We start from the raw sequence: 17,159 nt of genomic DNA on the forward strand, positions 1-17,159 counted from the left end.
CTTTCGAGTCAATCCTCTTTCCTACCTCAACTCATACATTGTGGCTTTTGTCTACCATCTCCTTAGGAGTCCTTCACAGATTTCTTTTCATCCTATAATATCTCTCATCATCCAATCCGTTCCCGTCATCTTTGCAAAGTTCCCAGCTTTCCTCCATTGCCTCCCTTCACTAACTTGCCATCTCATTTCCCTAGTCAATTTCTCTATTCATGTTCAAATTTTATTCCTTTTATTTTCTGGTGTCCTATACACCATGCAATACCATCTCATGCCCACTTTGATGCTTACGAGAATGAACCACTCTTGTCGTGGATCATGAATTCTTTTATGTGTACTTAATGTTTCTATTTGAAGAGTCGTATAAACAGCCTTTTTCAATGATAAAGTATGATAATACATTGACAAGAGAGACATCAATGCTCAAACTTGAATTGCAAAACATATTTTGAGCCATATTTTGTTTGACTGGATATTCACCCAGAACAGTCCAAATTACTTGCACATTTTAGAGGTTCTACCCGTTATTGCTATGTTTGCAAATGCCATGAAAAGGCGAATACATGTATTTACATAAACAAAAGAAAATTTATGAGCGAGTTTGCATATATCGGTTGAGATTTTGATTTTGATTTGCGAAATTTGATATTTTGCAAAAGTTTTATATTTTGCCAATTTTTATATTTTGCATCTGCTGTAGAGCTTTCAGTGTGTCGAGAGAATGTTTTGCACTGGTACAGTACTTGCATGTACAGACTGATTTCTGTATTATTACAGAGAGGAAAACTGTTCCAACTATAAAATATAGGTGTCGCTCAATAAACAAGTATTGAACATGAACAAATTTAGTGTATTGTGCATCCTCTTGAGTGAAAGTTATTTCAGAATAAGTGTTGTGTGTAGATGTTAATGGGCCACTTTCGTAATGTATCCACATCTAAAAGTCGTGAATAAAGACCTATGCAATAAATTTGGATACATTACGAAAATGGCCTATTGTAATATAGTACAATATGGAGACGATAATTATAGTTGAAAAGACGAGTGTTAAATCAGACATTCACGTTGTTTTTTGTGTCAGAAGACTATCATTTATTCCTCAACAAAGTCAGGCCTGACAGGCATCTTGTGATAAATCCTATCCCCTTTACATACAGTGAAACGTTGATCTTGATTCTGGACAAGTCGGCTATGAATGGCGCCATCTTTGTTGGAAAATAGACGACATCTTCCGCTGCGTTCGATCACAAAGTGCTTAGAAGTTGCTGCAGTGAGGAAGAATAAAACGTTACCAAATCATTTAACAATCATGATATCATAGAGATGTATTCAATTAGCAGTTCAAACTTTTGCACTGTTCTTGAGAAATCAAGTAAATTCACAATTAGATTAACATAGTTTGATCAAACATTTGCATGTTTCACTCGACCAAACTTTCATCCCATAACTGCTTTTAGCAGGATGCAGAAGGTATAAAACAATCCCATAGAATAAACTACCGCTGTGATAAACCACAAACATTATGATCATTAGAATGCAAGCTATCAAACTAACCAGATGAAAATATTCAAATTCAATACAGAGAGAAATGAAACTGATTTAAAGAATTTGTTGGATATTTCAGAAATTTCCCCAATATTCAAAAGTATTAACAAGTATCTTAATGATAATGAAAAGTAAGGCTGGACATCCTTCCAACCACTTCTTTAAAGGCTCGTGACAAATGACGCAGTAAACCACGGCAGACTTTAATTTTATACGAGAATGGCGAATGAACATGAACATAAAAATTGTGGCAGTGCAACAAAGGTCCTACATGTGCTCACAATTATTAAGTATTGGGCATCATCTGTGCCTAGGAAGGAAAAAGCGAACTGAATCACTGTAACCCTTGGTCTCTCCTCCCCGTATAACTGATTATGGATGTGCATTCATAACTTTCTTATTTTTAGTCAGGATTTTGCTCAAACTTTCAATGACCAGTTTCTCTCATCTTTCTGCTCCTATTAAAATATCAGGATGTGGACTTCCCCTTAACGTGTGCATAGTTTCATGAGGGCATAACTAACCTTGCAATGTATCCGTCCCTCTTGGCCAACCTGTTGATGCTGTCGTCCGACTCGCCCTACAAACAAACGAATTTGAAGAAAAATTGACACAAAGATTTTTAAGCAGTTGCTAAAAGGCTGTAGAGAACTGTGCTTTTGGCAAAGTCACACATAATTTTCCTGCAGGCATGTGAATGGAGTTCGTTGAAAAAAACTGGCAAATTATAAATATTTTTGTTAATATGATCGAACAGACAGGGGTCCAGGTGACATTGACCAATGTTGATCAATGTAATTGATCATGTCTCTCGAAACTGCGAAGGTTTCATCAATAAAGGCCAGGGTTTAAGCCGATGGACTATAATTAATCAAGATTTTTTTTGTTTAAACAGGAAACCTCATGCCTGTTCATGTAGTTGAAATCTACCAAATAGGCCATTTTTGGGTTATGTATTTAAAGTCAATGCATAGGCCTCTGTCAGTGCCAGGTTATGAATTATCAAATTCACATGTTACAAATAATTTATACTTCAATATTCAGACTCTAAATTGCAAATTGTTGTTGGGTAGGGCAAGCCATAATAATTGGCCAACTAGACTAGAGTATGCAATTTGAATTCTGACTATTGAGACGCAATGACATAAACAGGTGAATATAATATAATAACCCATCATTAGGTAAACGTGTACCAATTTCATTTTGAAAATAGTCTATTGGCTTGTTGCATGCAAAGCCTGCTATAACGCTGGCTGTGGTGTTTAAAACCGAGGATTATTATGAAATAAAATCATGCTTAACAGGTAAAATTTCAATTTATTCAGGTTTCCAACAAAACATTACAAATCAATTATAAGCATTTAAAACAAATGTAAAAAATACATGTGGGAAACAGAGGGGTCCACTAAAAGGCAATGCTTGTACAAGTGTGAACACCTAGGTTAAGATCAGGTCACTACGCTAAATAAAGAGATATGGAGCTGTGCGCGAATAAAAGTTATGCGCAAACTACGGTCACACCACCATACGTACCATTCCACGGATGGGGCCACAGATGGCATAGGTCTTGAAGCTACGTGTGTAGATGCCAGTCACAGGGTCAACCTGTCAAAAGAAATAAAATTTGTGTGGTTACATTGTGAATGTACAGGGCTTGTCATAGGTTTGACATAAATTAAATTACAGTTATTCAAATGAAAGAAGAAGTAAACTAACTACAGAGAAATAGAGAATGGAAGAATCCAGACGACAATTGAGAAACCACGGGTCAAAGGTAAACCAGGGGTCAAAGGTGAACCGATAGGAGTGACTTGAAAAGAATAAAAGCCAAGGAAAATATCTCTAGTATAAACAGCGCCTGGGACCCAAATTCATAGTCCAGACAACTGAAATTTAGACATTTTCACACAGGCCCCTTCAAGCAGACTATACACAAATTAAATCCAGATCTGCCAAGAGTGTTTTCAGAGATAACTTTGTGGATTTTTTCTTCTTATCTCTTGCTTTCAGAACTTTAAAGCCCCAATTCAAACACATCTGTAGACACCAAGTTTATAAAATGCCTGAGTGGGGGCCTCAATAATCTGCCCTGTTTAGGGTTAAGAGCAGAGTGCTACTAACATAAACATAAACACTACTACTAATAAGAATAATAATGATAACAATAAAAGGCTTGAATTGGTTGGAGACCACATGGGATCACAAAACATAAAATCTCCCAAAAGAAATGAATGTGGAATGAAAATGTGAAATAGATTCATTTATAGTAGGGTGTTTTTTTTTTTTAATTTGAAAGGGGGGGGGGGCCCTGTACTTACCTCTCCTACATTGATCTGGATTGATGCATGATCCTTAGCACCAATAACCCTGTTGCTCTCAGAACTGAAAAGGAGATCATAGTGAAATCAAAAGTTTACACAACTATTCAAAGTTAAAGATAATATTGATAATAATAATATAATAATGGCCATATTAGTTACGTTTCTTAGCACTTTGCATTGCAATTATTATTACCCCGGTCATTGGATTCAATTTCTAATCTGCAAATGATAGTGCACATGTTCCACTCCCTGCCATTTTACAATCACACTCATGCCAATCCTATCGTTCGCATCCTACCTGGTACCTATTTGACAACCAAGTGGAAAGTGGCAAATGTAAATGAATGTCTTGATGAAGGGCATTCGTTCCGCGGTGGGACTGATGAAGATATAAAGGCCAACAACAAAATTCAAGGATTATGTCCCTTAATATATCAATCATTTTGCTGCCTCTGTAAGTTTTCTTTCCAGGTCAAAGAAAGCAAAGAAGACAAAAATTCCAAAAACATACCACAAATGATGGGCACTTTCTAGTGCTGTCAACATTTTTTCAACAAAAATCAAATTTAGGAAAACAACATGTCGACAATGATTCTGATATTGGTGACTTGAATACTATAATAATCCATCTGTGATTATTTTAAACACTTGAAACTTTGATTGCGATTTTTGTTGATCATAAGACATCTTTGTATCAGTGATAACTTCGAATCTTACTTTTATTTTTCATATTTTAGTGATAATATAGACTAAAGAATATTCTAGCAACTTCTTTTATCACTTTTTTTGTAGATTTTTATTATCAATTTATTCTCCAAGCTTTTACTGTAAATGCTGTTATTTTCGCGTGATTAATTTTTCGCACTGAGTGACCCGAATAAAAATATTCACAAATTCTAAAATTCCGCTTGCCGATCTTAGGGCAAATTCCGTGAAAAATTAATGTAGAGTAAAGGTGGGGGTAATCGACCATCTCCAGTTTTCGGCCGATCCATTGGATGCATGGTAAAATCCCTTTAACTCTTATCCTGCCATGAGACTGCTAGCGCGCTATTGTTATAGTGCCATGTGCGTGCTATCGATTGAAAGCCACGTTCATGCTAGCGAGCCACCGCTACGGTGCTTTGTGCGCGCTAGCGCGCAGATGTAATAACAGTTATTGTTCATGCCCATTGCACCGTGCTGAGTGCTTTTGCAGCGCTATTGAAAGTACCATCGCGTGCATCAGATTATCGGCTTTGGATTACGCGTCTTTGTATACAACAGTCAGATTGGATTTTCTCGAGTAATTCAGCGATTTGTTTTTTGTAAAGATTTAAATAACACGCACTTGAACCAACCTTAAAATTAACTTGGCACGCAGGAGATTAGCACTGTGGCACAATAGGAATTAGCACTGTGGCACTGGTTGCATTGTATGGGTGGCAGCTTAAGAGTTAAAACACATCACATAATAGCATATCACATATCCCACACATACCATACCATGCCAGAGTCACTGAAGAACCACATTTGCAATGGAAAATATATCCTAAAATATCACATTTTAGCAATGTAATCGGCAGTCCCGCTACCCGAATCTGAAAAATTGAGTATCTTACGCGTGTCTGTAAGAAATATGGGTACCATAAAATGAGCATTATTCCAAGTATTTTTTAGATTTAGAGCCCGATTTTGTGCGAGTCGCAAGCTCAAAAGTATCTCATCGCATGTATTAAATCAATGCAGCCGGACACCGCAACGCACACACAATATCTCTGACTAATTCAGATTCCAATTTCCGATCACCGCTGTGCCCGTCTTCGGCCAGGCGAGCACCAGGGAGCTCCGGCGTGGGGATACCTGCTCCGCCCGCTTGTGCTGTACATCAGCGCGGAAACGTGCGCGCACTTCCTATTGACTTTGTACATGCTGTCGAAAACTGGCTCGCTAGGATTCTTTTTTTTGTTTAAATAATATTTGCTTCATGATTTAAACAAGAAATGATAATAGACAAAAGGACCCGGTTTTCGGCCACTTAAGACAAAATCCTATTTTTTGGACTCTTTACTTCCTATTTATTATCATTTCTTGTTCAAATCATGAAGTAAATATTATTATTATTTAAACAAAAAAAGAATCCCAGAAAAAAATCACGAATTGCCATGACAATATTCGTTTCAATTTTCACTGTTTTGGAGCCGGTTATCGGCATAGCGAACCAGTTTTCGGACGCATGTACAAAGTCAATAGGAAGCGCTCGCGCCCCTGTGATAACGCCATTACGAACGTGTAGATGGCGCACAGTTTTTCCTTCATAATCATTTTGCCTTCGGCGTAGACTAGAAGGGATGAGATTGACGGCAGCGAGAGTTTAACACGGCTTGCAAGATTTTCAACATGGATGTCGATTTTGACCCATAATTTCCTTAAAAGGGACCATTAAACGGATTATTTCAATCAAGTTAGTAAGTGGAACCAATGTATTATAGCCTAGGCCTAATTTAAAATTGGATATACACAAGGTAAAATGACATTTTGGGGGATTTTGGGGGCATAACAATACGGCCGTGGCAAGTTTGTCATGTTTGTGGGAGGGGCCTAACGGCTAAAATCTAGCCGTGATATCTTCAACATAGAGTAAAGGAGCCCGTTTTCGGCCACTTAAGACAAAATCCTATTTTTAGGACTCTTTACTTCCTATTTATTATCATTTCTTGTTCAAATCATGAAGCAAATATTATTATTATTTAAACAAAAAAAGAATCCCAGAAAAAAATCACGAATTGCCATGACAATATTCATTTCAATTTTCACTGTTTTGGAGCCAGTTATCGGCCGAGCGTTTCAGTTTACGGCCGCATGTACAAAGTCAATAGGAAGCGCTCGCGCGCGCCGTGCGTTTCCGCGCTGATGTACAGCACAAGCGGGCGGAGCAGGTATCCCACGCCGGAGCTCCCTGGTGCTCGCCTGGCCGAAGACAGGCACAGCGGTGATCGGAAGTTGGAATCTGAATTAGACAGAGATATCGTGTGTGCGTCGCGGTGTGCGGCTACATTGATTTAATACATGCGATTAGATACTTTTGAGCTTGCGACTAGCACTAAATCGGGCTCTAAATCTGAAAAATACTTGAAATAAAGCTCATTTTATGGTACCCATATTTCTTACAGACACGCGTAAGATACTCGATTTTTCAGATTTGGGTAGCGGGACCGGCGATTACATCGCTAAAATGTGATATTTTAGGATATATTTTCCATTGCAAATGTGGTTCTTCAGTGACACTGGCATGGTATGGTATGTGTGGGATATGTGTTATGCTATTATGCGATGTATTTTAGAGTGATTTTACCTTGCATCCAACCAATCGGCCGAAAACTGGAGCTGGCCGATTACCGGCTCCTTTACTCTACGATGGTATAGGGGATCGTTCAGTCTCTATAACCGGAGGTCTAGTGGAGCCAGACGTCGTCTCAGTGGAACAACCGACGATTATAGAGACTGAAGCTTTCGGACTAATTTTATGGTACCCATATTTCTTACATACACGCGTAAGAAACTCGATTTTTCAGATTTGGGTAGCGGGACCGCCGATTACATCGCTAAAATGTGATATTTTAGGATATATTTTCCATTGCAAATGTGGTTCTTCAATGACTCTGGCATGGTATGGTATGTGTGGGATATGTTATATGCTATATGCGATGTATTTTAAAGGGATTTTACCATGCATCCAATGGATCGGCCAAAAACTGGAGCTGTCCTGTTAGTCTACCGGCTCCTTTACCAGTAGGGGCGCTGGTCCGAGAATGAGGATCGTCCTCATAAACAAGGATATCCTCATAAACGAAGACAAAATGTGTCCTCAAAAATAAGGGTCGTCTGCATTTTCGAGGACGTTTTTTTTCATCGGCGCTCTGGGGGTTTCATGTTACAGAACGGCCCGCTGGCGATGCCAAAAATGGATTCCCCGGGGGAAAATAACCCTAGTTGTCCGTCTACTTTTATGGGTTGTCCGTCTTCCCAAGGATTTATTGCTCATAATGTGAAGGTCTCTGTACAAAGTCAATGTAAATTGCATCAAGAAAATCATTGCAGAATCTGGTTTTTGCATCGCCAATGCGCCAATCAAAAATACGAAACCTTATTTTTGAGGACGCATCGGTCAGTGTAAAAGAAGACGATCCTCGTTTATGAAGACGATCCTTATTCTCGGACCAGCGCCCCTACTGTTTACTCTAGATCTAGAGTAAAGGAGCCCGTTTTCGGCCACTTAAGACAAAATCCTATTTTTAGGACTCTTTACTTCCTATTTATTATCATTTCTTGTTCAAATCATGAAGCAAATATTATTATTATTTAAACAAAAAAAGAATCCCAGAAAAAAATCACGAATTGCCATGACAATATTCATTTCAAATTTCACTGTTTTGGAGCCCGTTATCGGCCGAGCGTTTCAGTTTACGGCCGCATGTACAAAGTCAATGGGAAGCGCTCGCGCGCGCCGTGCGTTTCCGCGCTGATGTACAGCACAAGCGGGCGGAGCAGGTATCCCCACGCCGGAGCTCCCTGGTGCTCGCCTGGCCGAAGACGGGCACAGCGGTGATCGGAAGTTGGAATCTGAATTAGACAGAGATATCGTGTGTGCGTCGCGGTATGCGGCTGCATTGATTTAATACATGCGATGAGATACTTTTGAGCTTGCGACCAGCACAAAATCGGGCTTTAAATCTGAAAAATACTTGAAATAAAGCTCATTTTATGGTACCCATATTTCTTACAGACACGCGTAAGATACTCGATTTTTCAGATTTGGGTAGCGGGACCGGCGATTACATCGCTAAAATGTGATATTTTAGGATATATTTTCCATTGCAAATGTGGTTCTTCAGTGACACTGGCATGGTATAGTATGTGTGGGATATGTGTTATGCTATTATGCGATGTATTTTAGAGTGATTTTACCTTGCATCCAACCAATCGGCCGAAAACTGGAGCTGGCCGATTACTAGACCGAAAACTTCAGTCTCTCTAATCGTCGGTTGTTCCACTGAGACTACGTCTGGCTCCACTAGACCTCCGATTATAGAGACTGAAGTCTGGGGACCTCTTTATGTGAGGCACTGTACGGAACAAATGGTTCGGTTCGACCGGACCGCTATGAATAAGATATGCAACGAGATTTTCACTCTTTACATCCTCATAACTGCTGCAATTACAACACAAATTAAAAATAACATATATATAGCTTATTTGACTTACGATAGCTTGCTCATTTAGATCCTAAATTAATGATTAATCCGAGAAAGTCTCGTCGTCAACATTATCCGTCTTGGTTTTAGTTGATGAATATTCATTTTTTCTTTTCGAACGTCCAATAGCTACCGTAGCTACGTACGAGTCGGCCCAGCTTGACCAACGAACTCCCACGAAACGAGTGCTCTGATTGGCCATTTGGCTATGTTTTGGTAGGTGGACCCGGAAATATATCGGCCGCCGGGTAATATTTCGAATGCATGAACGTACTGCTTCGCGGATCTGAGATACAAATTGGATAATTCATATAAGTAAGTCCGTAAATTACGTATTTAATAGGCCTGAGTCATCACGGGTTTTGCCGAACCCGGGTTTGACTTGAAAATTTCGGGCGGGGACCGGGTACCCGAAATTTTCACCACTGCACTGACACTAAAAATCGTGTGCATGCAGCGGCGGGAGTTAGACTAAGTTGCTGTTCTAATAATGCGACGGAAAAGACAGTTACTGCTTTCAAAACAATAAAATAATCAATGGAATTAAATTAAGATGCTTTAAAAAATAAATGGATATCGTTTCAGTTGACGGTAGGTGTTTTTATCGCTCTAAAATTGAGGCTGCAAGAAAGGAATCACGCTTCGTGGTACCGATCGGGTGCGTTCAGAAACGGAAGTGGAAATAGATCTATGACCCACTGAAGACAGAGCAAGACTAGATGGAATTTTGACTGCGCGCAGTCGAAAATGATGCCTCCGCCATAGAGCAATTTAAACAAGTTTGGAGTTTAAATCTCCAGTGGTTCTTGAGATATCATGATAACAATCTCAATGTATGGAATTTCATAAGTTGACCTCTGTGACCCTTGACCTTTGACCTACGTGCTCCAAAATGTAATCAGATTGTCTTCCTATGGTGATACACACTATCATTAAGTTTGAAGTTTAAATCTCCAGTGGTTCTTGAGATATTATGATATGGTGATACATACTATCATGAAGTTTGAAGTGAAAATTCTCCAGTGGTTCTTGAGATATCATGATAACAATCTCAATGTATGGAATTTCATAAGTTGACCTCTGTGACCCTTGACCTTTGACCTACGTGCTCCAAAATCTAATCAGATTGTCTTCCTATGGTGATACACACTTTCATTAAGTTTGAAGTTTAAATCTCCAGTGGTTCTTGAGATATTATGATAACAATCTCAATGTATGGAATTTCATAAGTTGACCTCTGTGACCCTTGACCTTTGACCTACGTGCTCCAAAATCTAATCAGATCGTCTTCCTATGGTGATACATACTATCCTTAAGTTTGAAGTTTTTACATCTCCAGTGGTTCTTGAGATATCATGATAACAATCTCAATGTATGGAATTTCATAAGTTGACCTCTATGACCCTTGACCTTTGACCTACGTGCTCCAAAATGTACTCAGATTGTTTTCCTATAGTGATACACACTATCACTAAGTTTGAAGTTTAAATCTCCAGTGGTTCTTGAGATATCATGATAACAATCTCAATGTATGGAATTTCATAAGTTGACCTCTGTGACCCTTGACCTTTGACATACGTGCTCCAAAATCTAATCAGATCGTCTTCCTATGGTGATACATACTATCCTTAAGTTTGAAGTTTAAATCTCAAATGGTTCTTGAGATATCGCGCTAACAAACTCAATACAAGGAATTTCATAAGTTGACCTCTGTGACCTGTGACCTTTGACCTACGTACTCCAAAATCTAATCAGATCGTCTTCCTATGGTGATAAATACTATTCCCGAGTCTTAAGTTTAAATCTTAAATGGTTCTTGAGATATTGTGATAACGGTCAAACGGGACGGACGTACGGACGGACGTACGGACGTACGGACGGACGTACGGACGTACGGACGTACGGACGGACAACCCGAAAACATGATGCCTCCGGCACCACCTTCGGTGGCGGAGGCATAAAAATGCCACACACAAGACTAAAATGTTGATCAGACTATTGCAATTAAATCGTAATACTAAAGGCATTAATTTAATTGTCAAAATATATCCACAACATAATGGTTTACCCTTGATAGTTTGATGAAGGAAAATAAATTAGAGCTCTTGAAATAACATCGAAGTGCCTTTCGTTCGTTCTAAAAATGCGTGTATAACGGCAAGCAGAAGTTACGAGTCAAGCTTGATATGCACGTTTACATCCCTATACCGTCATCCGACCTGATCGGAACAATAAGCATTAAACCAATTAAAAAACATCACAGAAGACTTTAAGGGACTCCAATTCAACAAAATTACCGTAAAATAATTATTTGCTTTGACAAATAATACTATAGATATTCATAATATCTTACAGAAATAATGATATTTCGTGAGCTACGTACTCGATATCGAGTTCAGCTAGCCATCATTTTGAAATGAGACGTAGTTGTCATGCAGTAGACTGTAGAGGGCAGTATGCAGAAGAGAGGAAAAAGCGCGGGCCTGAGATCACGTGATATTCACGTGACTATTACGTGATTTTTTTTTTCCTCTCTAGCTGCGAGCTGCCGCATTCTGCGCTGCATGCATGACAACTACGTCTCATTTCAAAATGATGGCTAGCTGAACTCGATATCGAGTACGTAGCTCATGAAATATCATTATTTCTGTAAGATATTATGAATATCTATAGTATTATTTGTCAAAGCAAATAATTATTTTACGGTAATTTTGTTGAATTGGAGTCCCTTAAAGTCTTACGTGATGTTTTTTAATTGGTTTAATGCTTATTGTTCCGATCAGGTCGGATGACGGTGTAGGGATTTAAACGTGCATATCAAGCTCGACTCGTAACTTCTGCTTGCCGTTATACACGCATTTTTAGAACGAACGAAAGGCACTTCGATGTTATTTCAAGAGCTCTAATTTATTTTCTTCATCAAACTATCAAGGATAAACCATATGTTGTGGATATATTTTGACAATTAAATTAATGCCCTTAGTATTACGATTTAATTGCAATAGTCTGATCAATATTTTAGTCTTGTGTGTGGCATTTTCTTGCTCTGTCTTCAGTGGGTCATAGATCTATTTCCACTTCCGTTTCTGAACGCACCCGATCGGTACCACGAAGCGTGATTCCTTTCTTGCAGCCTCAATTTTAGAGCGATAAAAACACCTACCGTCAACTGAAACAATATCCATTTATTTCTAAAGCATATTTATTTGATTATATTGAAATATAAGTTTGTGAATTCCATATTTTTAGTTCTATATTTCAAAATATCAGTGTGAAATTTAATTTTGAAAAACCCGAAACCCGAAAACCAAAAACCGGGTTTCAGCTCGACGGTCGGGGCCCGGGCGGGGACCCGTTTCGACTCAGGCCTAGTATTTAATATTAAGTTATCAAATTTTGATAACTGTAATTAGGACAAATGACATACCGACCTAATTTACATCTGATTTAGAAATCAGAAAATTAGATCTAAATAAAGAAAATCGCGGAGAAAATGTTTTGACAAAAAAAGCTGCCATTGTTGGCTATAGCTACCCCCACGGTACGAGATCTCTGGGTTGCCATCTGTATTGGGGAATGACAACAAATGTCAGTTTTATTAAAGAAATGACCCAAATCAGATGGTTATTGCTGTCTAGCTTAGGCCTGAGTCATGTCGGGATTTTCATAAACCGGGTCCCGACGGCCTTGCACCGGTCGGGACCCGGTGTCCCGAAATCAGCTCGCAGGATTTGTCACTTGCCTCTATAAAAAGCGCATATCATCAGTACGTCCCTTAAAAGTGACATTTTTATCAGTCAAATAAATCAACACATGCATACCTCGGCACAGATTGGTATATTCTTCTATTTGACATTATATTCATCCATGATTGGCGATGTTTAGTGCCATTATCGTGCCTCTAAAAGTAAAAAAACTCGAGCAAAAATATAAAGACTACAATCGAGCCGCCATTTTGATTTATGCAGGTTGAATAAATCTGGTCAAAAAATATGAATGTTAGAATAATAAAACGGCTTTCTAAAAATTCTTCTGTACAATATACCGATCATATAATATTTTAAAGACAAAAATAAATATTTATCTCTTATTTTAAACATCGCATGCTTTTTTTTAAAAGCTGAAAATTACTTGGTAATCACAAGAAGTTTCGATACGAATAGCTGTTGCAAGGCAAGTTCAGACTAGTCTCGGAAAAATGCGCAGTGCTCCTCGTTATTTGTAATGCGTGCCAGAACGAACCCAAACAAAGACGTAATCGTAACGAGAAAAAAATCATTAAGAACTACGAGAGCACAATTGGAAAGATATACTGCTCAAAATTACCATAATCAGATACTTAACTTGGACAAAGAATTCAATAATCGCCCAAGAAATGCCACAGAAATTGTGATAATCGAGGAGTTACTGGGTACATTTTTATCGCAAGGGGCCTGCTAGCTGCAAATACTCGAATCCTTTGTTATACTGCTTTTTACCGTAGAGGGCGGTATTTGCCTCGTGTTCAATTTAAACACGTTTAGATATATTGCAGCATGCAGGCCCTTCCGATAATGATTGTACCTATAGTAACTCATTAAATATCACTATTTATGTGGCTTTTCTTGGACAACTATTGTATTCTTCCTCCAAGTTATGTATCTGCTTACGATCATTTTGAGTAGTTGTCTTTCCAATTGTGCTCTCGTAGTTTTTAATGATTTTTTTCTCGTTACGATCACGTCTTTGTTTGGGTTCGTTCTGGCACGCATTATAGCTAACAAGGAGCACTGCGCATTTTCCGAGACTAGTCTCAACTTGCATTGCAACAGCTATCCGTATCGAAACTTCTTGTGATTACCAAGTCATTTTCAGCTTTTAAAAGAAGCATGCGGTGTTCAAAATCAAAGAAAAAATATATATTTTGTCTTTTAAAAATTATTCGATCGGTATGTTGTAAAGAAGTACTTTTTAGAAAGTCGTTTTATTATTCAAACATTAATGTTTCTTTCAACCTGATTTATTAATCCTGCCGAGAGACCCGGCCAGTACAGTAGCTAGCTAGCAGCTGGCAACAACAACCCCATGGGGCGAACTGCTTTGCAACCCATATTTATATCAGCAGTTCGGATTGATTCTGGATGAGCTAGAATACGATTGGTAACAATTAAATACTTAAGTTTTAGGGTGGATTGATTTTAGTGGTGTGCAAAACTGCAATTTCTTACATATTTCATTATTTTTTTCGGAGCGCCGGTTCTCAAAAAACAAAACCGGGACCCGACGGCAACGGTCGGGTCCCGGTGTGATCGACCGTACCGACTCAAGCCTAGTCTAGCTGATTATGGCCCCGGGCTCCTTTACTCTAGATCTAAATAGGAAGTAAAGAGTCCCAAAAATAGGAAAACCCCCTTCTTTACTCTATCGCAAATATTTCCACGTTCACACTATTCGACTTTGAGTTTTATCATGAAAGCTGGAAACATCAGCGATATTTAGGCTAGGCCTAATTGTTTTTGTCTTTCTCTCTCCCATCTCTCCTTTTTTTTACCCAACACCAGGTGAACACAGCCACCGGTGACATCTGCATTTACTTCTTTCTTTCCGCCGACTTACTTTTTGTCATAAAAGCCGCTAACATATTGATTTTGACAGATTTTAACATATTTTTGCAAGCATTACGACACACAACCCCATTATTCACACTCTTGTCTTAGGCACCCGCCCGCGCATTCATCAACACATGTGCACCGCATTCCCTACCGAGTTGCGTACAACTCTACACACGCAAATTCACTCACCACTTTCGTGGAGTGTACATATCCACGTATTCTCCTCCTTCGTTTTGCATCTTGACAGGATTTTATCTACAACAGAAACACCAAATATGAGGAGAAATTAATCATACTGACAACTATATCATCTTTACTCATTAATATACATTAAAATTATCATAAATAGACTTAAAAGGGACAGTGTTTCGCAAATGTACTCACATGCTCGACGGATCAGAGAAAAAAGGACGGTTTCGGGACGATATTTTTTGAGCTCGTCCTTATACTCCTTGTAAAAGTCGACCCATAAACAGAGTCGATCCACGCTTGGTCAAGATGCTGATGTTAGAATAAAAGCAGGGCCAGAGGGCGTTGAAATTCCCATCAGGCGCGTACGCAGGATTTTTTCGAAAGGGGGGGGGGGGTTAAAATTTGAAAACCGTGCCGAAAATCGCGCAACGACTCAGCCAGCCACTGAATAAGCGGGGGGGGGGGGGGGGTAAGAGCACATTTTTTTTTTTGTCCCGAAAATTTGAAAAATTGGCCGATCGATATTTCGTTCCGTTGGGGGGGGAGGGGGTAAGGACACCATTTCTTGGTCACCCATTTTTTAATTTTTTTTTTTCAAAACTCGTAACTCGAAGAATGAAAGGTTGTCTCACTGTTGAATAATTAGAGCCTTTGGTGAATATTATCAGATACGCTTTATTATGTTACATTTGCAATTTAAAAAATACATCACGTCATATAAATTGTGCACATACTTACTTTACAAAACTTGGTGAGGGTAAGAATAATTTAGTTGTTAACTGCATGCATGCAGTGGCGTACGCAGGATTAACATTTTGAAATCGGGCCAAAAAAATCGCAACGACTCAGCCAGCCGCTAAATAAGCGGGGGGGGGCAGGCGCGGATCCAGGATTTCTTAGGGGGGGGGGCCAAATTTAAAATTTTGCGAGCCAAATATTGGTACGTAATAGTGACCAACAATGACGTAATGCGGGGGGGGGGGTCGGTGCAGGGAGGGGCGATTCCCCCCTCCCTCCTCCGCGAAACGCGGAAGCTTTGACGTTTTATTAAATTATTAGAGAAAGAAGACGATCCGTTGTACCATTCTCGAAAATAATTCTCGTCTGAATTTAATTTTTCCCCTCCCGCGCGGAGCGCGGAAAAAATTTACGATTTATTAAACTATTAGAGAAAGAAGACGATTCGTTGTCGAGTTCTCGACTCTTAATCCTCGTCTCAATTCAGTTTTCCCCCTTCCTCGTGAAGCGTGGAAGCTTTTACGATTCATTAAATCATTAGAGAAAGAAGACGATTCGTTGTACCGTTCTCGACTCTTAATCCTTGTCTAAATTCAGTCTCCCCCCTCCCCCTCTTGCGCGAAGCGCGGAAGCTTTTACGTTTCATTAAGCCATTAAAGATTCGTATTACCGTTCTCGCCTCTTAATCCTCGTCTGAATTCAGTTTTCCCCCTTCCTCGTGAAGCGTGGAAGCTTTTACGATTCATTAAATCATTAGAGAAAGAAGACGATTCGTTGTACCGTTCTCGACTCTTAATCCTTGTCTAAATTCAGTCTCCCCCCTCCCCCTCTTGCGCGAAGCGCGGAAGCTTTTACGTTTCATTAAGCCATTAAAGATTCGTATTACCGTTCTCGCCTCTTAATCCTCGTCTAAATTTAGGTTCCCCCCCCTTCCTTCCCGCGCGAAGCGCTGAAGCTTTTAAATTTCCTTAAATCATTAGAGAAAGAAGACGATTCGTTGTACCGTTCTCGAAAATAATTCTCATCGGAATTTAGTTCCCCCTCCATCCCGCGCGAAGCGCGGAAGCTTTTACGTTTCATTAAGCCATTAAAGATTCGTATTACCGTTCTCGCCTCTTAATCCTCGTCTGAATTTGGGTTTCCCCTCCCCCCCCCCCCCCCCCCCCCTCCCGCGCGAAGCGCGGAAGCTTTTAAATTTCCTTAAATCATTAGAGAAAGAAGACGATTCGTTGTACCGTTTTCGAAAATAATCCTCATCTGAATTTAGATTCTCCCTCCCCCCCCCCCCCTCCTCCCGCGCGAAGCGCGGAAGCTTTTAAGTTTCATTAAATCATTAGAAAAACAAGACGATTCGTTGTACAGTTCTCGACTCTTAATCCTCGTCTGAATTCAGTTTTCCCCCTTCTGCGCGAAGCGTGGAAGCTTTTACGATTCATTAAATCATTAGAGAAAGAAGACGATTCGTTGTACCGTTCTCGACTCTTAATCCTTGTCTTAATTCAGTCTCCCCCCTCCCCCTCTTGCGCGAAGCGTGGAAGCTT

The 17,159-nt window shown here is 39.4% G+C and overlaps 1 protein-coding gene across 1 annotated transcript; it reads right to left on the bottom strand.

The window, feature by feature from the left end:
- Window positions 1-1,062: 1,062 nt before the first annotated feature.
- Window positions 1,063-15,126, bottom strand: LOC105441189 (40S ribosomal protein S21). Its single transcript, XM_030983020.1, has 6 exons — window positions 15,073-15,126; window positions 14,878-14,943; window positions 3,861-3,924; window positions 3,076-3,147; window positions 2,067-2,122; window positions 1,063-1,262 (listed from the first exon to the last, which is right to left on the bottom strand). Exons 2-6 carry the CDS (start codon window positions 14,925-14,927, stop codon window positions 1,253-1,255), a joined length of 252 nt encoding a protein of 83 aa, XP_030838880.1. The 5' UTR covers window positions 14,928-14,943; window positions 15,073-15,126; the 3' UTR covers window positions 1,063-1,252.
- Window positions 15,127-17,159: the final 2,033 nt, after the last annotated feature.

The sequence above is a fragment of the Strongylocentrotus purpuratus genome, unplaced genomic scaffold (assembly GCF_000002235.5).
Source record: "Strongylocentrotus purpuratus isolate Spur 01 unplaced genomic scaffold, Spur_5.0 spur5_scaffold_13, whole genome shotgun sequence".
NCBI lineage: Eukaryota > Metazoa > Echinodermata > Echinoidea > Camarodonta > Strongylocentrotidae > Strongylocentrotus > Strongylocentrotus purpuratus.